Here is a 24156-nt window from a genome sequence, read left to right on the forward strand (position 1 = left end):
GGAAGGGCGCCCGGCACCAGGCGGCAGCCCCGCCCCCAGGCAGGCTTTTCAGAGTTGCCTTGGTCGCCGGCACCCCAGGCAGTGGGGGTGACCCCGCCGGAGTCTCGGTTTGCTGATCCGTGAGTACGGACCTCGGGGGGGATTCAGGGCTGGCTTGAGAAGTGACGCCCAGAGCTGCTTTAAAGGCTGTGGGTGCGCGTGGCCAGTCCCACACTGCCTGGGTGTCGCCCCCTCTCAGAGAGAGACGGGACAGACGCTGGAGAAAACTTCTAGATCTGAGGCGCGCAATCGGTAACTGATATGGGTGGCTGTGGCCTCCACTGTGGCCAAGCCGCGCCAGGACCAGCAAAAAGGGAGACCCCAGGGCTCCCTCCACATCTGTGCCAGAGCAGCTCAACAGGACCTGTGTGGCTGAATCAGGGGCCTGGGGTCTGGGAGGAGAGCCTTGCTCTACAGAGGAGCCAGCCAGGTGGGCTCAGACTCCCTCGGGCGCCCCCAACCCCGTCCCGCCCACATACCCAGGTTCACAGAGGGGCCAGGTGTCCCCGATTTTCCCCAGGCACATTCCTGGGTGGAGTGAGGGGGTGCGTTTAGCGGGAAGCACACGGAGGGCAGCCGAGGCCCCGCCCCCGCGCCGGCCCCGCCCCCAGCCTACGTGTGTGTGCCCCGCCCCCGGGCCGGCCCCGCCCCCAGCCCGCCGCCTACGTGCGTGTGCTGGGACGAGCACAGGGACTCGACGGCCTGCAGCCTGTTCTCGGCGACCAGGAGCTTCTCCCGCAGCCTCTCGGCCTCCTGCTTGCTCTGGGCCTCGGCCCGCTGCAGCAGCTCGTAGTCCAGCATCTTCTTCTCGGCCAGCGAGATCTGCTCCTTGAGGAACTCGATGGCCTGCGCCTGGCCCCGGTACTCGGCGTCCAGCCGCTCCAGCTCCTGCACGCGCAGCTCGGCGTCGCGGCGCTGGTCCTGGGCCTCGCGCAGCTCCAGCCGGTGCTGGGCGGCCTGCGCCTCCAGCTGGGCCCGCCAGTGCTGCCGCAGCCCGGCCAGCTCGTCCTGCACCTGCTGCAGCTTCTGCCGCAGGCCCTCCTTCTCCTTCACGTGCACGGCCATCTCCAGGTCGTGCTTGGCCCGCAGGTTGCCCAGTTCCAGCTGGTGCTCCGTCCGGATGCCCTCCATCTCGCCGATCTCCTTCTGCTGCGCGCCCGGGCCCGAGTTCAGGGTGGCCTTGAGGTCCTCCAGGGACTTCTGGTGGTCCGAGGCCAGCGAGGCCAGCTTGGACTTCCAGTTGTCCATGAGCCCCATGTTCTCGCTGGTGGCCTGCTGCACCTTCTCCTTGAGGTCGGCCACCTCCTGCGCGTACCTCTCGTTGGCCGCCCGCAGCTTCTCCACCTCCGCCTGGTAGGCTTTGAGGGCTTTCTCGTACTTGTCCCGCAGGGCTCCGCTCTCCCGCTGCTGCTCCTGGCTGGCGGACAGCAGCCGCTCCCGCAGCCGCTGCGCCTCGGCCGCCTCGGGGTGGTCCGCGGGCGGCGGGCCCGAGTGTAGCAGGCATTGCTGCAGCTCCTGGATCTCGCCCCGCCGGAGGCTCAGCTCCTCCTCCAGCTGCAGCACCCGCGACTTCTCGGCCACCGTGGTCAGCTGCCGGGACACGGGGGAGGGGGGGAGAGGGACGGGGTCAAGGGTCAGGGGTCAGGGGGATGGCTCCCAGACCATTTCCAAGACAAGACTCTGAGGGCAGAGGCTCCGTCCTTGTCTGGGAAGCTCGCCATCGGTTCAGTAAACCTGGTTTTGGTTTGCAGGAATCCGGCTGAACCGAGGTCCAGATGTCTCTGTGTCTGGAGGGACCCAGTCGGTGTCTGCACGCAGCCTTCACGCACACACGTGCGGTGCTGCGCCAGTGCGCGCAGTCACCGGGCAACGCAGTGTGGAAACGGACCCAGGCATCTGTGTCCTCCCGCACGCGCACCCAGGCCAGTGTGCAGTAACTGACCACTGGTATTTCTCCCAATCGCCGTTACTGCTTGGTCAGCTTCCCCAGCAGAGCTGCAACACAGCTGGCCAGCTGTGTGGCCGTGTGTGCGCTGCACAGGAGCAGCTCAGAGTGTTCAGTGTGTGGAGGGCCCAGCTGTGTGCACTGCATGGGTGCCAGTTCAGAGTGTTCAGTGTATGGAGGGCCCAGCTGTGTGCACTGTATGGGTGTAGCTCAGAGCGTGGAGGGACCAGCTGTGTACACTGCATGGGTGTAGCTCAGAGCGTGGAGGGACCAGCTGTGTGCACTGCATGGGTGCAGCTTAGAGCATGCAGTGTGTATGGAGGGCCCAGCTGTGTGCACTGCATGGGTGTAGCTCAGAGCGTGGAGGGCCCAGCTGTGTGCACTGCACGGGTGCCGGCTCAGAGCATGCAGTGTGTATGGAGGGCCCAGCTGTGTGCGCTGCATGGGTGCCAGCTCAGAGTGTGCACAGTGTGTGTGGAGGGCCCAGCTGTGTGCACTGCATGGGCGCAGCTCAGAGCGTGGAGGGACCAGCTGTGTGCACTGCATGGGTGCAGCTTAGAGCATGCAGTGTGTATGGAGGGCCCAGCTGTGTGCACTGCACAGGTGCCGGCTCAGAGCGTGCACAATGTGTGTGGAGGGCCCAGCTGTGTTGCTGTGGAGCAGTGAGTGGAGGGCCCAGCTGTGTTGTTGTGGAGCAGTGTGTGGGGAGGGCCCAGCTGTGTTGTGGAGCAGTGTGGGGAGGGCCCAGCTGTGTTGTGGAGCAGTGAGTGGAGGGTCCAGCTGTGTTATTGTGGAGCAGTGAGTGGGGAGGGCCCAGCTGTGTTGTGGAGCAGTGAGTGGAGGGCCCAGCTGGGCCTGGATGCAGAGACTCCAAATCTCCCCTGAGATTCAGGGGCCCCCAGCCTTCAAGCACAGCCTTCCAGGGCTCCCTGACCCACTGCATCTCAACAGCCAGACCCTGAGGCTGACCACTGAGTCCTAGCTCCTGGGGACACCCCCGCTGGCTTAAAAGTCCAACCATGTCCTCAGCCCCATCCTGCCAGACCCCCCTGGGCCAGAGGAACCTGAATTGGCAGCTCCCACCCTCCCCGGCTTCTCCAGTCTCCTGGGAGGTAGGACAGGGAACGGGACACTTCGCAGAGGCCCGCAGGTCTGCCAAGGACAAACGCAGTGGCGTTGTGTGCGTGTGTGTGCATGTGTGGGGGGCACACAGGGCCTTCTCAGCCACTGGGGCCGTGAGCTGGGGAGCAAAGCCCCAGGGGACATTGACCCCCCCAACCTCTCCCAGAAGCCTCACTTGACCTTGGCACCCGAGCACCTCCCGCAGCCTCTATCTCCCTCCCTGGAGGGGTGCAAAAGGAGAGACATGGTGCCAGGAGCCGCAGGTGCAGAGCAGATGGAGAGAGAAGCCTAGGGGGGCGTTACGGGGCGGGTGCGCGCGTTACCCTGTTGTCCGCTAATTCTCTGAGCAGCCGCTCGGCCTGCGCCTTCTCCAGTAGCAGGCTCCGCTCCAGCTCCCCAATGCGCGCATGCTCCAGCTGCGTCTGGGTCTGCTCTCCCCACGACAGGACAGGGGTGGCAGGTGGGGGCAGGGGAGGGTGCGCGAGGAAGAGGAAGCCGGAGGAAGCAAGAGGAGAGGAAGAAGGAAAGAACAAAAGGGAGAGAGAAAGGAGGTGTCATCTTCCATGAGCAAAGACAGCGGGGAAATGCTCAGGGCAAGAGTCGCGGGCTGGGGGGTGGGTCCTGGCGCCCACCCCTGCCTGGCTGGTCCCTGCTGGCATGGCAGGGAGCATCCGGTTCCCCTGCCCCTCCCGGGCTGTGCCTCCCGCCGCCCTGCCCCGAGGCAGCTCAGGCAGCACAGGGCACGGTTGTCCCGGCCTCACAACACCCGCTTCACAGGCCAACAAAGGCCGGCATTCTCGGGGCGGTCAGCCTGGCATCTGAGTCGGAGGGAGGCAGGAAGGGCGCCGGCGCTCGCCCCCGTGGCACCCGGAACGGGCTGGAAACCAAATCCATCCCTGGGAGGAAACTCCTCTGATGCCCCAGGGCTCAGCAAAATGGCACAGCATCTGATCAGCCCCTGTGGCCCTGGGGGGTGGGGGGGACTGGCTCCCTGGAGGGGGGCTCCCGGGACACCCAGCTCTGAGGCTGCTCTAGTCCCGCGGACAAGACGCTGCGATATCTGCCTAGGACGGCATCCTCCCAAAGGCTTTCGCTTCTTTTAGATGTTTTCATTTATTGGAGAGGTACAGATGCTGGTTCGCTGGTTTACTCCCCCAAACGCTTGCCATGGCACGGACTGGGCCAGGGCTGCACCAGCAAAGCCATCCAGGTCATAAGCACTTGAGCCATCCCCGCTGCCTGCCAGGTTCTGCTCAAACGGGAAGCTGGGGCTTGGGCACCCACGCCAGGCACTCGGACGCGGGATGCAGGCGTCAGGACCACGAGGCTCGCTGCCCACTCTCTCTCTCTTGCTTACTTTAAGTTACCTCCAGATGACCTGGGGTGCCCAACACGGGGTTCACGCTGTGTGCGTTCCTGCTGCTCTGCTTTGCCGGGGAGGGACCAACAAGCCAGGAAAGTCTGTGCGCACCCAGACATAATTTTTTTCTCCAACTGTGCGATCTGCAGATGCAGAGCCTGCAGCTGTGGAGGACCGATGCCACGGCCAGCAGTCACGGAGGCCGGAGCTCATCCGTTCATGATGCCATAAATGCACATCACTGTCTGAGACCCAAGGGGTCTCCCAGAAGGTCACGGAGAACGGGCGTCATGCAAAAACGGGGATTTCAAATGCTTTTGTACCAAAGTAAACTTTTAATTCTATTTTTCCATAAACCTAGTTTTTTTTTTTTTTTTTTTTTTTTTTAGAAAGAGCGATCTCCTATATGTTGGTTCACTCCCCACGTGCAGTCAGGACTGGGCCAGGAAGCCAGGACCCAGGAGCCCCAGCACCTGGGCCATCTTCTGCTGCTTTCCCAGGCCATCAGCCGGGAGCCGGATCGGAAGTGGAGCAGCCGGGACTCGAACTGGCGCCCACATGGGATGCCAGCACTGCAGGCGGCTGTTTAACTGCTGTGCCACCACAGTGGCTTCCTCTTCTCTGCTTCTGATCCAGCCTCCTGCTAATGAGCGCCTTGGGAGGCAGCAGGGATGGCCCAAGTCCTTGTGTCCCTGCCACCCACATGGGAGACCTGGGTGGAGTTCCTGGCTCTTGCCTTCAGCCAGGGCCAGGCTGCTGCAGCCATATGAGACTGAATCAGCAGATGCAAGATTCTCTCCCTCCCTCTCCATCTCCCTCTCCCTCTCCCTCTATATCTGCCTTTCAAACACATAAATAAATCTCAAAAAAAAAAAAAAAGAGGCAGAGTTGGACTTGAACCCAGGCACTTCCACATGGCATGCATAGCTGCTGTGCCAAGTGCCTGCCCCTCCCCCAAGCTTTCTGAGGCGCCCTTGTACTCGCTAGAGCTACGGCCACATGCATGTCCTTTGGCCTATGAGCTCATCTCTCGAACTCTCTTGAAAGGAAAAGCAAGCCCCGTGCGCCTGTGCTGAAAAGCAGCCTCACTCGGTCTGTTCCAGAAAAGTACAGGCGGGCGACGGTCACTCCGCCCCACCTTCCTCTCCCAGGGCCATGGTCACAGCAGCTCGGGCAAGAACAGGCTTCCAGCTGCACGTTGTCAAAGATGCCCCCGCCCCGGGCCTCTCTCCATTACTCCTGGCCTCCTCGTCGGTGAGCTGGGTCTCGGCGGTGGGGGTCTCAGGGGAACCCAGGGCTTGCTTAGTTGATACAAATTCAATCCCAGGGGCTGGCGCAGTGGTGAAGTGGGATAAGCCTCCACCTGCAGTGCCAGCATCCCATATGGGCGCCGGTTTGAGTCCCAGCTGCTCCACTTCCGATCCTGCTCCCTGCTATGGCCTGGGAGAGCAGTAGAAGATGGCCCAAGTGCTTGGGCCCCTGCACCCGCATGGGAGACCAGGAAGAAGCTCCTGGCTCCTGGCTTCAGATCGGCCCAGCTCCAGCCATTGCAGCCATTTGGGGAGTGAACCAGAGTATGGAAGACCTCTCTCTCTCTCTCATGTTCTCTCTCTGCCTTGTAAACAAAACAGAGACAAAAACACCCTCCTGGCCTGTGACTCAGAGGCCACTGGCGAGCCGCACTGCCCTGTTCCTGCCCGTCTGGGGAGTGGGTCACCTGGGGGAGTGACACGGAGGGGGTCCTCACCCTCAAGGGCCGGTATTCTGGGGTGGGAATGAGCACAGCCAATCAACAGCGGGGACGACTCGAGGTTGGGGTTTGGGCCACGGACAGTGCCACTGGGCCAGAGTAACCAGGTGGAGTCCAATGGGACAGGAGCTCCTGTGCAAAGCATGGCTGGTGGGGAGGCACGGGAGCCCGCAGGGGCAGAGCCCGCCGTGCCTGCGGTGTGACACATCACGACCAGGGGCTTGAGCTGAGCTGGGCTGGGCAGGTGGACCACAGAGCCTGCGTGTTCCTCCAGTGCCCCGGCACTGCCCGTGTGAGTGGGCAGTGGCCAGGATCTGACACCCAGTTTTAAAAGCTTTGGTCAGGGACTAGTGTTGTAGTGCGGCAGGTTTGCCTACCACTTGCGGTGCCGGCGTCCCCTATGGGAGTGCCAGTTCGAGTCCCATCCGGCTCTTTTCTGACGCACCTGGGAAGGCAGCAGGTGGTAGCCCGAGTACTTGTGTCCCTTTCTCCCACACAGGAGAGACCAGGATGGAGCTCCAGGCTCCTTGCTCCAGCCTGACCCAAGTCTGGCTGCTGCAGGCATTTGGGGATGGAATCTCTTTCTCTCTCTATCTCTCATTCTCAATTACTCTGCCTTTCAAATACATAAATATTTGAAAGGCAGAATTACAAGGAGACAGAGAGAGGTCTTCCATCCGCTGGTTCCCTCTCCAAATGGCCATGACGGCTGGAGCTGCGCCGATCCGAAGCCAGGAGCCAGAAGCTTCTTCTGGGTCTCCCAAGCAGGTGCAGGGGCCCAGGCACTTGGGCCACCTTCTGCTGCTTTCCCAGGCACATTAGCAAGGAGCTGGATCGGAAGTGGAGTAGCTGGGACTTAAATCGGTGCCCATATGGGATGCTGGCACTGACATAAATCTAAATAATAATAATAATAAAAGCTTTGATGTCAGGGGTGTGCGGGGGGCAGGGCCTGGGGGTACAGCCATCAGCCAGTCACTGTGGCGACTAGATGGCAGCACCAGCAAGTTCAGCCCAGTGCCGCCCCCACTTCCACACAGCTCTAAAATTTTCCAATATTAAAAATTAAAAAAAAAAATTTCCAAAAAGACTATTCTGGTGTCGAAGCAGAGAAGACACTGGAGGAATAAAAGAGGCAGGAAAGGGGCCAGGTAGGGGCAGGGCCTGGCCAGTGGGTGGGGCCAGTGACAGAAAAGAGGACAACCTGTTGGGGTGGCTGATGATAGAGAGGGTGTGGCTTGGACAAGCTCCACTGGGATGGACGCGCTCCACGCCCACCCAGAGCTGCAGAATGGGGTCTTGTTTGAAACACTGTTCCGGTTAAGAGGAGGTCACAGGGCGTAGGGGTGGGCCCTGTGGCCAGCGCCGCATCTGTAAGAAGGACAGGTGCAGACACACAGGAGAAGCGGCCGAGGACCACCAGGGGGCGCCCGCAGTCCACCAGAAGCAGCGGAGGGGCAGGGCGTGGGTCACCTGCCTTCTGGCTGCCGTGCACACGGCCACAATTGGGTTTGTACAACAGTCCCAAAGCGACTGATGGAGCGTCCGTCCCCTGCCTCTCTAACTCAAGGCTGACTGGCCCTGGGGTGGGCACGTGACACAGAGCCTGCCCTCCCATTGGCTAGCCTGGGACCAATCAGGCTCTCTAGTGAGGACAGCGAGCAGGTGCAGGCCCTGGAGCCCAGGCAGGGCCAGAGATGGGAGGCGCTGAGCCAAGGGTGCAGGAGGCACGGTGGGAGGGGGAGACGGACGGACAGACCCACCTGCAGCCTGACCTGTGGCCACAGACAGGTTCACCCTGTGCAGGGGGAGGCCAGCTTGGCTCCTGGCGCTGCTTCTGGTTCTGGTTCCATGACCTGCGTGCTCTTGGGGCGTAGGCCGCTCCACAACACCCCCCCCCCCATTGGCTGGAGCTGCGGGAAGGGGTACCTTCCAGGCAACCATAGGCACCGCTCCCAGAAGCCCATGGGGGCCTGTGCAGGAAACCAGCCACAGGCAGCCCCTGGCCACCAGGGGGACTAAGAACAGGCTCCAACAGCCCAGCTCACACCCTGAGCCTGGGGCAGGGCACCCCCCACCCCCGCACACCTTTGCTGGGTGCCCCTTTTACACCATCAGAAACTACTTCCTGAGTTGAGCTCGCAAATTCCTCTCTAGGTGTGGACCACCCCCCACGCGCACCCCCACCCCGGCAGGGGTTCCCAGGGGACCTGGCTAGGCGTGCCGATTCTTACGCCCATCCTGAATCCTGCACGCTGGATCTGAGCAAGGCCAGAGGAGGCGCTGCCCGGGGCCAGGCAGGGCCAGCCCCCAGAGCGCGCAGCCAGGCTGGCCTCCTGTCCCCTACCCGCCCCCGACAGCCCCAGGGCTCCTTGAACCTTGTCATGAGCCAGGGAGCAGTGAGGGCCACACAGCAGGGAGCTGCTCCCCCCACAGCGGCCTCGTGAGCCCTCAGTCTCCATGCGGCTTGGGGAGAAGGGTGGGGGGTGCCAAGAGCTGTCCTAATGATCCCAGCACCCCAATCCCAAAGCTCGAAAAAAAGAAAAGAAAAAAAAGGTGGGTAGGATGGGCCAGCACACAGCCTCCCCTGCCCCAGGCCAGCATGTCCAGGTGTTCCCGGGCTGGGGCAGAAGTCAGGAGTCCCGGTCCCCTAGCTACAGGACTGGGCTTTGTCCCTTTGCCTCTCGAGGCCTTGGTTTCCAGCTCAACAAGCTACTCCCAGCCAAAACCGCACCTGGCATCCATGTGAAGCTAACCACCCAGACTGCCCCCGCCAGGGACACGCGTCCAGCCACACTCAGGCCTGGCCCTGCGCCCTCCCCGCCTCGGGTCCACCCTGCCCTGCACCTGGCTGCTGACCCTGGGCCCCGGAGCGGAGCCGATGCCACCTCTGACACCTGAACCACCTGTGGCTTGCCCCTGTCCCCTACCCCCAGGGTGCCCCCGTTTCTCCCTGTCACCCTCCCAGCTCCCAGCTCCCGAGGGCGGAGCCTTGACCATTACCTCCAGGTCTCCCTTGGTGATGGATTCCTCTTCCACACGGAACTGCAGGTCCTCCACCTTCCTGGGGACGGGGCGGGGGAGACAGGCGCTGAGCCGGCGCAGCCCATGGCAACAGACGGGCAAGGCCACCAGTTGGCCCGGCTGGGACCCGGGCCACGCCTGTGGGAGGATTGTCCAGCAAAGCCGACACAGGGGAGGCCCTGCCCTGCTTCCACCCTCATCCCCACCCCCACCCAACTCCCGCCTTGTGCTCGGGGCAGGACCACAGATTTAGCGCAACGTTAAACGTTTCCCTTCACCAGTGCTGCGGGGGCGGCTCTGGGGGGCCGGCGGGAGGGGAGGGTCTGCTCTCAGGCACAGGCCTCCAAGGCTCAGGGTGCCCCCGTAGCCTGTGGTGGGCATCGGGGGCTGCGCCCAGGGAGACGCGCTCCCCACACACCTGCCCTGGGGAGACACACAGGCCCGCCTCGCAGCACGGTTCCCCAGGCTGCCCTGCCTGGGGCTGATGGACAGCTCCCGGCAAACAGGCCCAGAGAGGGCCAGGGGCGCACAGCAAGTGCGGGGCGATGTGAGGACCCACACCCAGGCCCCTTCTGGACCACGGCTCCCATGACACCCTCAAGATCTGTTTTTGTGCGTCGGCCTTGGGGACGTTGCCATGGGAAGCAGCCGCGTGGGCCCCGACGGCCGTCTCCGGCAGATATAAATACCCCCGCATCTCCGAGCGAGACGGCTCAGCAGCCGGTGGGCCTCATGCCAGGCCCATGCGAGCTGCTGAGGATGGAGTCGGCTATGACCTGGGGGAGGGGAGGGCTCGGCAGGGCCTGCGTGTGCTTTGTCAGCGCCGTGTCCCACCAGGTGACCTGAGACCCCCGGTGTCTCACCAGGCCATGCCCCCATCCTGAAAGAGGTGGCTTAGTCGCCCTGCCCTGACCTTGGGCGGAAGCTCCCCGGGATGCAGGGTGGAGCCGTCTCCCACAGCCCCTGCGCCACCTAGGCAGGGCACAAGGAAATCCCGTCCCCATCACGTCCCTTCCCTGGCCCAGGCCTCAGTCTTCCCATCTCTGACAGGAGTCCAGCGCCTGCTTCCCAGGACCAGGTGAGGGTATGGGGCGGGGCCACACCTCCTCTCCTCCTCCAGCTGGTTGGACAGGTCGACCTTCTCTTTCCGCACACTCTCCACCAGCAGCCGGGCCCGCTGCAGCTTCTCCTCGGCTTCTGCAACATACTGGGCCCCAACCAAGGGCAGGACGCGGTCAGGGTCACTTCCGCCTGGGGGGGCGGGGCCTGGAAGCAGCAGCACTCAGAGGAGTGGCCACGGGGACATCAGGCCCACAGCCCCCAAAGAGCTGACACCCCAAGGCCTGCCTGCCTCCCCCATCACAGGACACATGAACTTGGCCTTATTAATCCTGGCCCCCCAGGAAGGGCTGCAGATGGGGCCACAGGGCTCTGGCATAGCAGACGTGACGATGTGAACAGCGGCCCCAAGGCTGGGAGGCGAGGGTTCCCGTCCCTGAAATCCAACCCAGGAATCTGCTTGTCCAGTGTCCTCTCCAGTATCGTGCAGACAGAGGCAAACCCTGGACACCCCCAGGGAATGGCAGGTGCCCCGCGGTGTCAGTGAGGACACGGCCCCCACGGAGGGCGGTGCAGCCACCGGGACGGCAAAGAATCTCCCATGAGCTGGAAGAAGCCTGCGCCAAGTGAGCAGGAAGGAAGCAGGTGCGAACATTTGTGGCCTGGTTCTGGAAGTCCGTGTCCTTACCCACACGCAGAGAGAAAAGTCTGGAAGGACGCGGACCAGCTGCCCCAGGGTTAAGCCCGCAGTGGAGGAGGGTGGCTGGTGCTGACCCCTGCACCACCCCAGCTTCTCCGCCCCGTGCTCGCCCCTCCGTGAGATGGGTGGGAGAGGGCGCCCTGGGCCGGGGTGGGGGGGTGGCCCGCGGCCCTGTGCACTGCCCACCTGCTCGTGCTGTGCCTTGAGCAGGGCGATCTCCTTCTCCACCTCGCAGATGTGGCTCGTGGCCTTGGCCACCTCGGCCCGCTCCAGGTCCCGCTCCGCCAGCAGCTGCTCGATGTGCTGCTGCTTCTCCTTCAGCGCCTCCTGCAAGGCCGTCGTCCCCGAGATCTTGCGGGCGTAGCGCGAGGAGGTCTCCGTGAGCTGGGCGGGGTGGGTGGGGACAGGCAGGGCTCAGGGGCCTGGGGCACTGCGGGTCGGCTCCCAGGGTCCTGCTCCTCCTCCTGCCACTGCCCCTGCCAACTCAGCCAGAGGGAAACGTGATGGAGGCGCAGAGAACTCCAGACAGGACCCCTGGGGCTCTGCTCATGAGGATACCTTGGGGCAGGAGGAGCCTCAACTCCTACACTGAGCCTGGACAGGAAGACTTCTGCCCATACCCACTCAGCACCTTCCTCTTCCTCCTTGTGCCAAGGCTCCCTGAACTCCTGTCTATGTCTGCACAACCCTCTATAACTCCCAGGGAAGAGCCTAGGCTACCAACATAGCAGTAATGTAAAGACAGCAATAATTGTAAACAGACCAATTTTCCCTATTAAAAGATACATGCTTTGGGCTTTGTTCAAAAGCCCCAATCGGAGGAATGCCTGGGACCAGAGCACCCTGGGGTCAGACTGGAACGCGTGGATCCCACCCTCCCCTCTTCCTGGCTCTGCCCTCACCAGGCCACTGCGGCTGGGCCGGCCCCCAACAGAGGAGGCCACGGAGCTGACAGAGCTGATGGAGGAACTGCTGGGGCTGTGAGTGAGCGCCGAGACACCCATGGCCATCCGCTTGGTCTTCTTGGCCTTGGCGGGGCTGGTGGATGGGAAGCCGATGCGGATGACTTTGTGGATGGGCGCGAAGAGACCAAACTTGGGTGGACACTGGAAGTACCTGGGAAAGCAGGAAGAGACGCACTGTTGTGGCCACTCAGTCTGGAGCTGGCCCCTCTCCCCCCAGACCTCCGCAGAGCCGAGCAGAGAGGAAGACACCTCCTGGGGACCCCTAGGTGTGACTCCCTGCAGGGGAATAAAGGTGAGCAGAGCCCGGGAGCCTCAGATCCCCTGCAGGAGGGGGTAATAACCACCTCTGCAGCTCACGCTAGGCCAGTCCCTTTTGCACGAATGCTCATTTCAAACCCCCCAAGTTCTCTGCATTGAAATCGAGGCTCAGCGAGGTTACGGAACTTGTTCACTGTCGCACAGCTGCCGCAGTGTGCCTGACTCTCTCAGACCCCTCAAGAGGCCCCCAGCCAGGGCTGCAGCCCACTCGCATGCCCGCCCAAGGCCTCCCCCAGCACCATGGAATCCCTCCAGCTCCCTGCACAGGGAAGCAAACGTGTGAACAGGGGGTGGGATGGGGGCTGCTGCCCACCCTGCACTTACTCTAGGCTAGAAAGAAGGTAAGAAACCCCTCTGGTCTTGGGTGCCACACGAGAAAGTCTTTTTTAAGATTTATTTTTATCTACTTAAAAGGCAGAGACAGAGAAAGAGAGAGAGAGAGGAAAGAGAGAGAGAGTGAGAGAGATCTTCAACCCAATTGATTCATTTCTCAAAACAGCCACATAGATCAGGAGCCTGGAACTCCATCTGGGTCTCCCACGTGGGGACAGGGCCCCTAAGTACCTGAGCCATCACCCGCTGCCTTCCCAGGTGCACTAGCAGGGCGCTGGATTGGAAACGGAGCAGCGGGGACCTGGGCTGGGTCTCATCACTGTGCCACAGCCACCACCCCTGGGAAGTGGCCCTGTCTGGTTCCCAAGTCACTTGAATCTGCTGCCCCCTCCTGTCTCTCCCCACCCCCAGGGGGGCTCTGCTAGGCCCAGTCTGCCCTCTCCCAGAGCAAACCCACACCCCTTCCAGGCCTGGCTCTCCCCCTACTCAGAGGTCTCCCAGCCTCAGCGGGGCAGAACATGGCCCGGGCTCGGCCAGTGTGGGCCCTCGGGCAGCCTCGCCGTGGTCCACACATGGGACAGACACGGCTCACAGACCACCCTGCTGCCCACCCATGAGGAGCCCAGCCACGGCCTCAGCCCCTCCTTGACCCAGCAACTCCAAGAGTCGGAAACCGGTGCGTGGCTGTGTGCGTGTAGCACTGATAATGTGGGGTATCGTCCAGGGGAGCCCCCGGGAGGCAGGGGCCGCAGCCCCTCCCACCCGACTCAGCCACGGGTGGCGCAGAGAAGGGAGCATGGCGAGCCTGCACGACCTTGAGCCGCGACCTCCCTGGCCTCTGCCCTCTCATCTGTAAAAGGGGCTGATAATCCCACCACTGCACCTAGCGGGCTCCTGCGAGAGAGAGCACCTGTATAATGGTTTCCGGCACAACACGCTTCCTCAGATGCTGCAGCCCCAGCCCCTGCACCCATCCCCCGCTCCCACACTCCCACCTGCCCGCTGTTGGGGGGGGGGTGAAGCCCACCGTACCTGGTGCCCGCCACCGCCCCATCGTTCTTCCCAAGGGGCTCATCCAGCTCCACGCCGCACCACTCGCCCTTGGCAAAGTCAGTCTCCCCCACGTACCGCACCACACCAGTCTTGGTCCCGCCAACCTGTAGGGCACACAGGGAGACTCAGCTCCAGAGGGTGCTTAGCCCATCCTTCCCTCCCCCGGGAAGGCGAGGCGAGGGAGGAGAGACGCCCAGTGCCTCCCAGGCCGGCCCAGGCAGGAGCACGGACACAGCCACCCCTGGGAGCTGTGTGAGCTGGGGCACGTTACCCGCCCTCTCTGGGCCACAGTGTTTGAGCTGTAGGGGGTGCTCTTGTGAGGATCTGCTCTGCCCGCAGTGTGTGGTGTGTGGTGTGGTGTGTAATCTTTTTTTTTTTTTTTTTTATTGACAGGCAGAGTGGACAGTGAGAGAGAGAGACAGAGAGAAAGGTCTTCCTTTGCCGTTGGTTCACCCTCCAATGGCCGCCACGGGCGGCGCGCTGCGGCCGGCGCACCGCGCTGATCCAAAGGCAGGAGCCAGGTGCTTCTCCTGGTCTCCCATGGGGTGCAGGGCCCAAGCACTTGGGCCATCCTCCACTGCACTCCCTGGCCACAGCAGAGAGCTGGCCTGGAAGAGGGGCAACTGGGACAGAATCCGGCGCCCCGACCAGGACTAGAACTCGGTGTGCCGGCGCCGCAAGGTGGAGGACTAGTCTAGTGAGCCGCAGCGCCGGCCCCCATTCCTTTTTTAAATTATTTGATTTTTTTTTCTATTTTATTGGAAAGGCAAAGAGCTCGGGGCGGCGTTGTGGCCCAGCGGGTTGGGCTGCCACCTGGGATCCAGCATCCCATATGGATGCTGGTTGAGTCCTGGCTGCTCCACTTCCGATCCAGCTGCCTGCTGATGCGCCCAGGAAGACCATGGGTGACGGCCCAGGTCCCTGCCAACAACACGAGACCCGGATGGAGTCTCAGGCTCCTGGCTTTGGCTTGGTCCAGCCCTGGCCGTTACGGCTAAGGGGGGAGTGAACCAGTGGACAGAAGCTCTCCTGCGCTCTCTCTCCCCATCTCCTTTGTCATTCTGCCTTTCAAATAAATGAAGGCCAAACCCTTGTCCATCAGGAACTTTCTTGAATGACATCCTTGGTCCCTTCCCCTCCCTCTCCTCTGTCCTCTCCACGACCATGGTCACTGTCAAGTTGGTCCCACCGGCCGAGTCCTTTTTGCTCCACTATTTAAAAGAAAACTCACTTACTTATTGGAAAGGCAGAGTGACAGAGGAGGGGAGAGCTGGGCAGAGACACAGATCTTCCATCTGCTGGTTCATTCCCCGAATGGGCAAAACAGCCAAAGCTGGGGCAGGCTCGGGCAGGAGCCTGGAACTCCATCCGGGTCTCCCGCATGGGTGGCGGGGGCCCAAGCACGGGAGCCAGCCCCTGCTGCCTCCCAGGTGCACATGAGTGGACGCTGGAGTCAGCAGCGGAGCGGGGACCTGAACCCCGGCACCAGGCAGAAGATGCGGGCGCCCCGAGCGGCGGCGTAGCTGGCCGTGCTGTGCCACCCACCGCTGTTTGCTGTATTTTCTGAGGGTCCCTTAACTTCCTCTCCTGACGCTTCGGTGGAGTTTATTTCTGTAATCACATCTTTTTTTTTTTTTAATTTCCCAGAGCTTTTTGTTCACTGAATATTCATGTTCTCATGAATATTCACATTTCCATGAATATTCATAGCCACCTATCCAGCAGCGTTTTGCTCATATTTAATGCTTGTATTGCTTCTTTTATTTCTCAAGAGGATGGGCCATTTTCTCCAGAGAAGTTTCTAGAAATCTTCCTGGGAGGGGAGATGGGAGTATAGCCCACCTGGAGCATCTCAAGCCAAAATGTCAGCATCAGGGTAGTCGCCAGACAGACAGGGGAGTGGGGGGGTGGCAAAAAATACTTTTTTTAAAATTGGAAACAGGCCGGCGCCGCGGCTCAATAGGCTAATCCTCTGCCTGCGGCGCTGGCACCCGGGGTTCTAGTCCTGGTCGGGGTGCCGGATGCTGTCCCGGTTGCCCCTCTTCCAGGCCAGCTCTCTGCTGTGGCCAGGGAGTACAGTGGAGGATGGCCCAAGTACTTGGGCCCTGTACCCCATGGGAGACCAGGATAAACACCTGGCTCCTGCCATCGGATCAGCGCAGCGCGCCGGCCGCAGTGGCCACTGGGGGATGAACCAATGGAAAAGGAAGACCTTTCTCTCTGTCTCTCTCTCTCTCACTGTCCACTCTGCCTGTCAAAAAAATAAATAAAAATTTTAAAAAATATTAAAATTGAAAACAAAAAATGTAGTTAAGAGGAAAAGGAAGAGAACTTCCATCTGCTTGTTTATCTCTAAATGTCCACAGTAGCCCAGCCTGGGCCAGGCCAAAGCCAGGAGCTTAGTCCTGCTCTCCCACGTGCACGGCGCAGACCCAAGCACCTGGGCCAGCGCCTGCCGCCTCCCAGGGTCTGCACCGACAGGAAGAGGAAGCAGAGCCGGGACTCAAATCCAGGGCACAGGTGTCCCAAGAAGCATCTCAGCCACTGCGCCCAACAACCGGCCCCGAAAGAATCATCAACCAGTCCCCTGCTCCGCCCCCGACGCCAGCCGGGCTCCAGAGGCTGCCGCGGGCTGGCCCGGGTCTCTGCGGCTTCTCTGGGGAACGCCAGCTGCTGCCCGTGGACCTGGCTTCGGTGTGTTCCTGGCTCTGACACGGCTGCCGCCCCCAACCCTTCTCTTTGTCCTTCAGGACTTAGGAGCTTTAAAAAAAAATGCACAAACCCCCTTTCCCCCGCTTGTCACTCCAGTGCAAGCTCAGGAGGGGCTGAGGGTAAACACGCCCGTCTACGGAACCCAAACATGACTTTCTTTTTTCCCCAAATGTCTCTCTGAAAGGCAGAGAGACACACAGAGAGCGAGCAAGATCTTCCATCCGCTGGGTCACTCCCCAAAGGCTACAACAGCCATGGCTGGGTCAGGCTGAAGCCTGGAGCCAGGAACTCCACCCGGTCTCCCGCGTGGGTACAGCAGCGGGAGGCTGGAAGCGGAGCAGCCAGAACTCAGCACTAAGCACTCCAATACAGGAAGTGTGCATCTCATGCAGAATCTTTTTTTTTTTTTTTTTTTTTTTTGACAGGTAGTTATAGACAGTGAGAGAGAGACAGAGAGAAAGGTCTTCCTTCCATTGGTTCACCCCCCAAATGGCTGCCACAGCCGGAACTGCGCTGATCTGAAGCCAGGAGCCAGGTGCTTCTTCCTGGTCCCCCATGCGGGTGCAGGGGCCCTAATACTTGGGCCATCCTCCACTGCCTTCCCAGGCCACAGCAGAGAGCTGGACCGGAAGAGGAGTAACCAGGACTAGAACCCGGCACCCATGTGGCATGCCAGTACCCCAGGTGGAGGATTAACCAAGTGAGCCACATTGCCGGCCTCACACAGAATCTTAACAACTGCATCTCTCTCTTTTTTTTTTTATGATTATTTATTTGGAAGGCTGAGTTACAGAGAGGCAGAGACAGAGAGAGAGAGAGAGGTCTTCCATTCGCTGGTTCACTCCCCAATTGGCCTCAAAGGCTGGAGCTGTGCCAGTCCGAAGCCAGGAGCCAGGAGCTTCTTCCAGGTCTCCCACGCAGGTGCAGGGGCCCAAGGATTTGGGCCATCTTCTACTGCTTTCCTAGGCCATAGCAGAGAGCTGGATCGGAGGTGGAGCAGCTGGGACTCGAACCGGTGCCCACATGGGATGCCAGCACTGCAGATGGCAGCTTTACCCGCTATGCCACAGCGCTGGCCCAAATCATTGCATCTTAACACCTGCCCCTAAATGTTTCTTTCTCAATGTCACTCTCTCCTGTCACCCCCACTGCACACTTCATATGGCCTGGAAGAGACCAGCCCCCTAATGAAAACCAGCTCCATTCCATCTCTTTAAAAAAAATTATTTATTTGTTTGAAAGGTAGATTGATAGAGAAAGAGACATCTTCCATCTGCTGGTTCACTCCCCAAATGGTGGCAACAGTCAGACTGAAGCCAGGAGCCAGAAGCTTCTTCCAGGTCTCCCATGTGCATGGCAGGGACGCAAGCACTTAGGCCATCGTCCACTGCTTTCCCAGGCATATTAGCAGGGAGCTGGATCAGAAGCGGAGCAGCCAGGACTCAAGCTGGTGCTCATATGGGATGCTGGAGTCGTGGGCAGCAGCTTAACCCGCTATGCCACAGCACTGGCCCTTACTCCCATCATCCCTTTAAGGACTGTGTGCCAGGCAGTTCCATGAGGTGGGCGCTACTGCCCCAAGTGGGTTAGAATGGACTGAAGTTTAGAGTGGTTAATGAGTGGAAGAACTCACAGGGCCTCGCTCCTTGCTACAGCTGCCGCCTCCTCCACACCAGCCGGGCCGCCTCCACCTGCGGCTCCTCCCCTCGGGTGTGTGTGTGGGGGTCTCAGGTGAGCCCCTCCCCCCCAGCCTCAGGAAGGAAGCTCCTCCCTTCCTTCTCTAGCCCCCTCACCCCCCATTAGCAGGAGTGTTAGACACAAGTGACCATGCACCAGCTAGATGGTGGCATGGGATGGGCTCAGGTCAGGGCTTGCACTCCCTGGGTTTGGCCCACACATCATCCAGCATGTCAGCCTGCTTGGGGGCCGGCGCCCTGGTGCAGCAGGGAAAGCTTCTACCCACAGCACCGGCATCCCATATGGGCGCTGGTTCGAGTCCCGGCTGCTCCACTTCTGGTCCAGCTCCCCGCTAACATGCCTGGGAGAACAGCAGGTAGTGGCCCAAATACTTGGGCTCCTGCCCCCAACGCGGGAGACCAGGGGTGGGGTTCTCAGCTGTTGGCTTTGGCCTGGCCCAGCCCTGCCTGTTGTGGCCATCTGGGGAGTGAACCAGCAGATGGAAGATCTGTCTGTCACTATGCCTTTCAAATAAATAAATAAATGCTGTTTTCTACTTGCTCACCTCTCCCTCCCTCCAAATCTTTTCACTGTCCCCTAGTTTCGCCTTTTCCAGAATGTCAGAGTGGGAATCGAAGAGAAAGGTAACTTTTCCGGAGTGGCGTCTTGCACTCAGTAATAAGCATTCAAGTTTCCTTCGATGACTGAAACTCGACCGTCTGCACCCTCCGGACACCCTGGCCACTTCCAGGTCCTGACAGCTCTGAACAGAGTTGCTCTAAGCACCTGTGTGCAGACGCAGCTTTGGACTCCTGTGAGTCCACACCAAGGAGCACGACGCTGGATCACACGGCGGGAGGGTGTGCAGCTTGGTTACAACACGAAAACTGCCAAACAGGGCGGATGGTCAGCCCGGCAGTTAAGATGCCCGGGACCTGCACATGGGTTCCCGGATTGGAGCCCCAGCTCCGGTTCTCGGCTCCAGCTTCCTGCTAATGATGACCCTAGGAGGCGGCAGTGATGGCTCAAGTACTCATGGGAAACCAGGATGGAGTGCCAGCTCCCGGCTTCAGCCTGGCGCCACCCTGGCCATCCTGGGCATTGGCACCAGTGGATGGGAGACCAGTAGTGGGCTGTCTCTCTGCCTCTCAAAATGCATTCGAAGAAAAGACTCTGCCGAGCTGTCTCCCAAATGGCTGTCCTGTTTTGACCGCAGCCAGCAATGAACGTGGCTTCCTGGCACTCTGCGCGCGCACCAGCGCCTGATGCTTCACTGCTGAGGACTCCAGCCCCAGGCATCCCCGAGTGTGTCCCCTGCCCCCACAGCGCGCCAGGCCCCGCCCCTCCGCTTGGCCACTATCTTGGGGGCTGGACTCTCTCCCGGTGAACCCCCTCCCATCCCAGGTCTCACAAAGCAACAGCAGGGGCAGGTAGAAGTCCCTGGTTTCTCCGGGGAAGTAAAACCAGTGACTCACTGGAGACAAACAACAAACGCAAAGGCCTCAGATCAGGGTCCAGCCCTGACCTCAGATAGCGCTGGGGAGTTCCCAGCCCTGCCTGCCAGCAGGTCGGCCCAGGGCAGGTTTCTGGAATGTTCTCTCAGGCCACTCTCTTCGGGATGTTTCTGTGGCTTCCAAGGAACAGAGCCCACGGAGGTGGAGCCCCTCTGCTCCCCCCTCCTCCAGGAAGGAGCCCCTCAGGTACACCCCGCTGCCTCACCTGACCCCGCGTCCTTCCTGGGACGGGGCACGGCAGAGGCACGGCAGAGGATACCTGCACCCCACGCCCCACTGAGCCACTACTTCTGGGGCACTGGACCTACAACACCTGCCAGAGCTCCGTGTGCACCTCCGCCATCTCTCTGTGTCACCTGTCAGCTGGGGATGCATCCTGGGGCACTGCTCAGAGCCACCAGGGGCCACTCTCGCCCCTTCTCTGTCCCTTGTTAATCATGTGCCATCATGCCCCATGGCCAACTGCAGCTGATAAGACTCTGCCAGGCCCCTCTCTGACTGTTGGGCACACAGCAGGTGTGGGATGCAGAGGGCGTGTTCTGGGCAGGTAGGCAGAATCTCAGAGCCCCCACCCAGCTTTGCCCGGGAGGTGCTGTGTGCCCTCTCTGAGCCTCCCTGTGCTCATCTGGGTGGTGAGCGGCAGGGCCTGGGTCTCTGAGTCTGGACTGGCTCTCCCTGGTCCACAACCCTGGGGTGCAGCTGCTTTCCTGGCCTCTCCTCCCCAGCACCAGGTTCTCAACTCGTCCTCTACGTGGCCAGCCCTGATCCTGATGCTCCAGGATTCCCGTCTGGAATGTTCTAGCTCCTCCACAGCCTAACTCCTGGTTGGTTCTGGAGTCTGTCACATCAGAGGCTTGGAGATGGCCCTTCAAATCCCAGACACCACGCCCGTTTTGCTCAGGTTGACAAGTGACGCAGTACCGGCCAGGCGGGGGCTGCTCCACAAAGTTTGAGCAGCAGGAGGCTGGAGGCAAGCTCCCCGGACAGGAAGGCGCAGGGGACCACCAGGCCAGCCTCCTTCCTGGACGCCGCCCCAGCTGCCTTTTTTTTTTTTTTTTTTTTTTGACAGGCAGAGTGGACAGTGAGAGAGAGACAGAGAGAAAGGTCTTCCTTTGCCGTTGATTCACCCTCCAATGGCCGCCGCGGCCAGCGCGCTGCGGCCCGCGCACCGCGCTGATCCGATGGCAGGAGCCAGGTGCTTCTCCTGGTCTCCCATGGGGTGCAGGGCCCAAGCACTTGGGCCATCCTCCACTGCACTCCCTGGCCACAGTAGAGAGCTGGCCTGGAAGAGGGGCAACGGGGAAAGAATCTGGCGTCCTGACCGGGACTAGAACCTGGTGTGCCGGCGCCGCAAGGTGGAGGATTAGCCTAGTGAGCCGCAGCGCCGGCCCCCAGCTGCCTTTTGATACCTCCGGAGTCCACTTCCGTCTCCACTACCCCAGCTCCCCTGGTGTGGTCCTGCTCCAGCTCCCCCTGGCTGTTGACCCGGCCTGGGCGTGGTGCTGCTGAGTGGGCATCCTCCCAGCCCCTAGGCCTGGCCACGACCACACAGCAACCCATCCCCCCAGGCCTGGCCACGCAAACCAAATGCCCCGTCCCAGACATGGCCACTCCCATCCACCGCCCACCCAGGCCTGGCCTTGCCCACCCAGCGCCCTGCCCCATGCATGGCCACGCCCGCCCCACGCCCGCCCCACGCCCGCCCCAGGCCTGGCCACGCCCACTCTACACCACTGCCCAGGCTTGGCCACGTCCATCCAGCGCCCCGCCCCCAGGTATGGCCACGCCCACCAAACACCCCACCCCTATGCTGTCCACACCCAGCCCCAGGCCTGACCACGCCCACCCAGCGGCCTGCCCCTATGTTGGCCACACCCAGCACCCCGCCCCCAGGCAGGACCCCACCCCACCCCGGCCTGGCCACGCCCCAGCGCCCGCCCCCGCAGGCCGAACTCACCAGCACGCGGTCGCCCAGGCGCAGGTCCTTGTCGCCGCGCTTCACCGAGCCGCTGTCCGAGAGGTTGGAGCCGGACTCGTTGCCAGTCTTGACCGAGCTGTTGAGGACGCTCTCCCGCAGCGGGATGACACGGCCGCCCAGCGGCGGTGTGGCCGTGCCCGCGTGCAGGGACAGGTTCTGCGCCGTGAGCGACTCCACCGAGTGTGCGTCGCTGCCGGAGCCGTCGGCCGCCGGCTGGCGCGTGAGCTTGGACGGCCGCGTGAAGATGCCCTGCAGCGCCGGGCACTCAAAGTAGCGCACGCCGCCCACCGCGCCGTCGTTCTTGCCCACCGGCTCGTCCAGCACGACGCCCGCCCACTGGCCCGGCGCGAACTGCGTCTCGCCCAGGTACTGCACCACGCCCGGCTTCACGCCGTTCACCCACACGCGCTCGCCCACCACCAGGTCGCCCGGGAAGTCATCGCCCACCTCGGCCGCCTTCGGGCCCGGCTTCTCGGCGGGGGCGGGGGCCGCGGGGGCCGGCGCGGGGCCGGACGCCTGCTTGTGCAGCGGCGAGCCTGCGGACAAGGAGAGGACGCGGTCAGTGCCGGGGAACTGGAGCCAGGCGGGCAGGCGGCGCGACTGCAGGCGGCGGGGGGAGCCCCTTCTGGGCCCCAAACATCCCCCTCCCCCCCAACCTGCCCTGCTCTTCTGGAAGCTTCCAAGCTTAGAGAAAGCCCTTGGACCCCTGCCGTCCACGGGGGAGACCTGGGTGCAGGGGCCTGGCTTCTGGCTTCACGGCTGTTGTGGCTATCTGGGGTGTGAACCAACGGATGGAAGAGCTCTGTTTTTCAAATAAATAAGTAAACTTAAAATTTTTTTGTTTAAGATTAGAGAGGCGCTTCTTCAAATACAATGGCTTTCCCCTCAAAATCCAGGCCGAGACCACAGGCTGCCACCTGCACACTCCAGCGTGCTAACCCGAGATCGCTGCGGCCCTAGCCAGGACCCAGCTGTGCTGGGAGGGTCCCTGCACCTCAACCCTTGCCCCAAACAGCTCCAGGCCTGTCCCTCGCCAGGCAGGGACAGCCACAGTCCCAGGCATTGAGGGGTCAGGAAAGTACAGGAGAATCCACTCCCCACGGACGCCTCTGCCCTGGCCTGGCCTTAGGGGCCTTGCTCAGCAGAACTGCGGGGGGGGGGGGGAGGGGATGACGAGCTACGCATACAGAATGAAGGGGCGCAGCTGGCCCTAGGTCCCTGATGATGGAGTCACCCGGTCCTGGGGCCCACACAGGAGCTACTGTGCCCATCCCGTGTCCTGGACTCCCTTCCCAACAGACCAAACATCCGGTGGAGGATCCTCCGCTCCGGATGCCAGCGGGTCGGTGACACGGAGAGCGGGATGACCAGCGGCCACGGCCACGCCCCCTGAGAGCTGCCTGTTTCCGGTCCTCTCCGCCAGCTCCCACCAGCAGCCCCTGGGCCCCGAGCCAGGGTGGATACTCTGAGGGGCTCCAGGAAGCTGGCGCCAGTTCACAAGGACAGAGCTTCAGGGGTGGCCCAGAAAGGGGGTGCTCCCCCTGGGGGGCCTGGAGAGCCAGTGTGGGAGGCGCTGACTGCGGGACCACAGCCTTGCACTGCGGCTCTGTGCTGAGCTCAACAGCCAGTAGCTCCCCACGAGTCTCATCTGATGAGCAGCCTGAGGCTCCCAGACGGTGGGCAGCAGAGCCAGAGGCCCCTCCCTGGCTGCGGGTGCAGACCACTCCCGTTCATGCAACATACGGGTGCTGAGCACGGGCCCCAAAACCCGGATCGTGTAGACTGCGGCTGGCCAGTTCCCTGTATCACTAACAGCTTCTACGGGGATCTGGGACACCACGCGCCCAGCCCACCCACGCACTGCACATGCCCCGCCCCTGCCCCATCACGCACACACCCCCGCATGCGTCCACGCCAGCCCTGACTGCTCTCAAAGACTCCGACTCCCCTTTCCTTAGGGAAAGCCGCTCAGAGAAGCAGCTGACGGGGAGGAAGTCACAGAGCAGGTGCTGCCCCCCACCCCCGGCCCCTTCCTCCCCTCCCCGGGGGGGGGGGGGAGGCAGCCAGGGAGCCCCAGCGTCACCCTCAACAGCAGCTAGGGTTGTGACGGGCAAGGGCTCATCCAGGAATTGATGGAAAATGCGTGTTAAAAAACTACGCGTGGGTTTTGACATTCGTCTGCACCAAAATAAACATGCTTTGCAAAATTTATTTATTTTCATGTCCTTATGTGAACAAAGGCAGAGAAACAGAGAGACATAGGGAGATCTTTCACCTGCTGGTTCCCCCAACTCCCAGATGCCCACAACAGCTGGGGCTCAAGCCAGGAGCCAGGAAGTCCACCAGGTCTCCCACGTGGGTGGCAGGGACCCAGGCACTTTGGCCATCACCCGCCACCTGCCCCCACACTGGAACTTATGGAGCCCAGTAAGAAAGAGCAGGAGGGAGGCCCAGGGAGGGGACAGGGGCCCCACTGCTGCCCAGCTGTCCCTGCCCAGGTAATCTTCTTTGCCCCACCAAGCCCCTTCTGGGAGGAGGTGGGGTCACAGGTCCAGGGACCAGCTGTTTGCGACAGCTGCCAAAATCCAGGGCCCAAGCCTGGGCCCC

At 61.8% G+C, this 24156-nt stretch overlaps 1 protein-coding gene across 4 annotated transcripts in view; it reads right to left on the reverse strand.

Moving 5' to 3' along the window:
• The window catches only part of CLIP2 (CAP-Gly domain containing linker protein 2), a 56534-nt gene that overhangs the window by 10594 nt on the left and 21784 nt on the right, over positions 1-24156 (reverse strand). For 3 of the 4 annotated variants that reach the window (XM_051835427.2, XM_051835426.2, XM_070064519.1), the window contains exons 3-10: positions 21529-22085; positions 13648-13772; positions 11902-12115; positions 11186-11383; positions 10344-10447; positions 9220-9280; positions 3430-3534; positions 706-1629 (exon numbers count right to left, since the gene is read on the reverse strand). In XM_051835427.2, coding sequence (XP_051691387.1) covers positions 706-1629; positions 3430-3534; positions 9220-9280; positions 10344-10447; positions 11186-11383; positions 11902-12115; positions 13648-13772; positions 21529-22085 — 2288 coding nt within the window. The remainder of the gene's footprint in view (positions 1-705; positions 1630-3429; positions 3535-9219; positions 9281-10343; positions 10448-11185; positions 11384-11901; positions 12116-13647; positions 13773-21528; positions 22086-24156) is intronic. The other variant, XM_070064520.1, reaches the window with a different exon arrangement.

The sequence above is a fragment of the Oryctolagus cuniculus genome, chromosome 19, assembly GCF_964237555.1.
Source record: "Oryctolagus cuniculus chromosome 19, mOryCun1.1, whole genome shotgun sequence".
In the NCBI taxonomy this organism is placed as follows: Eukaryota; Metazoa; Chordata; class Mammalia; order Lagomorpha; family Leporidae; genus Oryctolagus; species Oryctolagus cuniculus.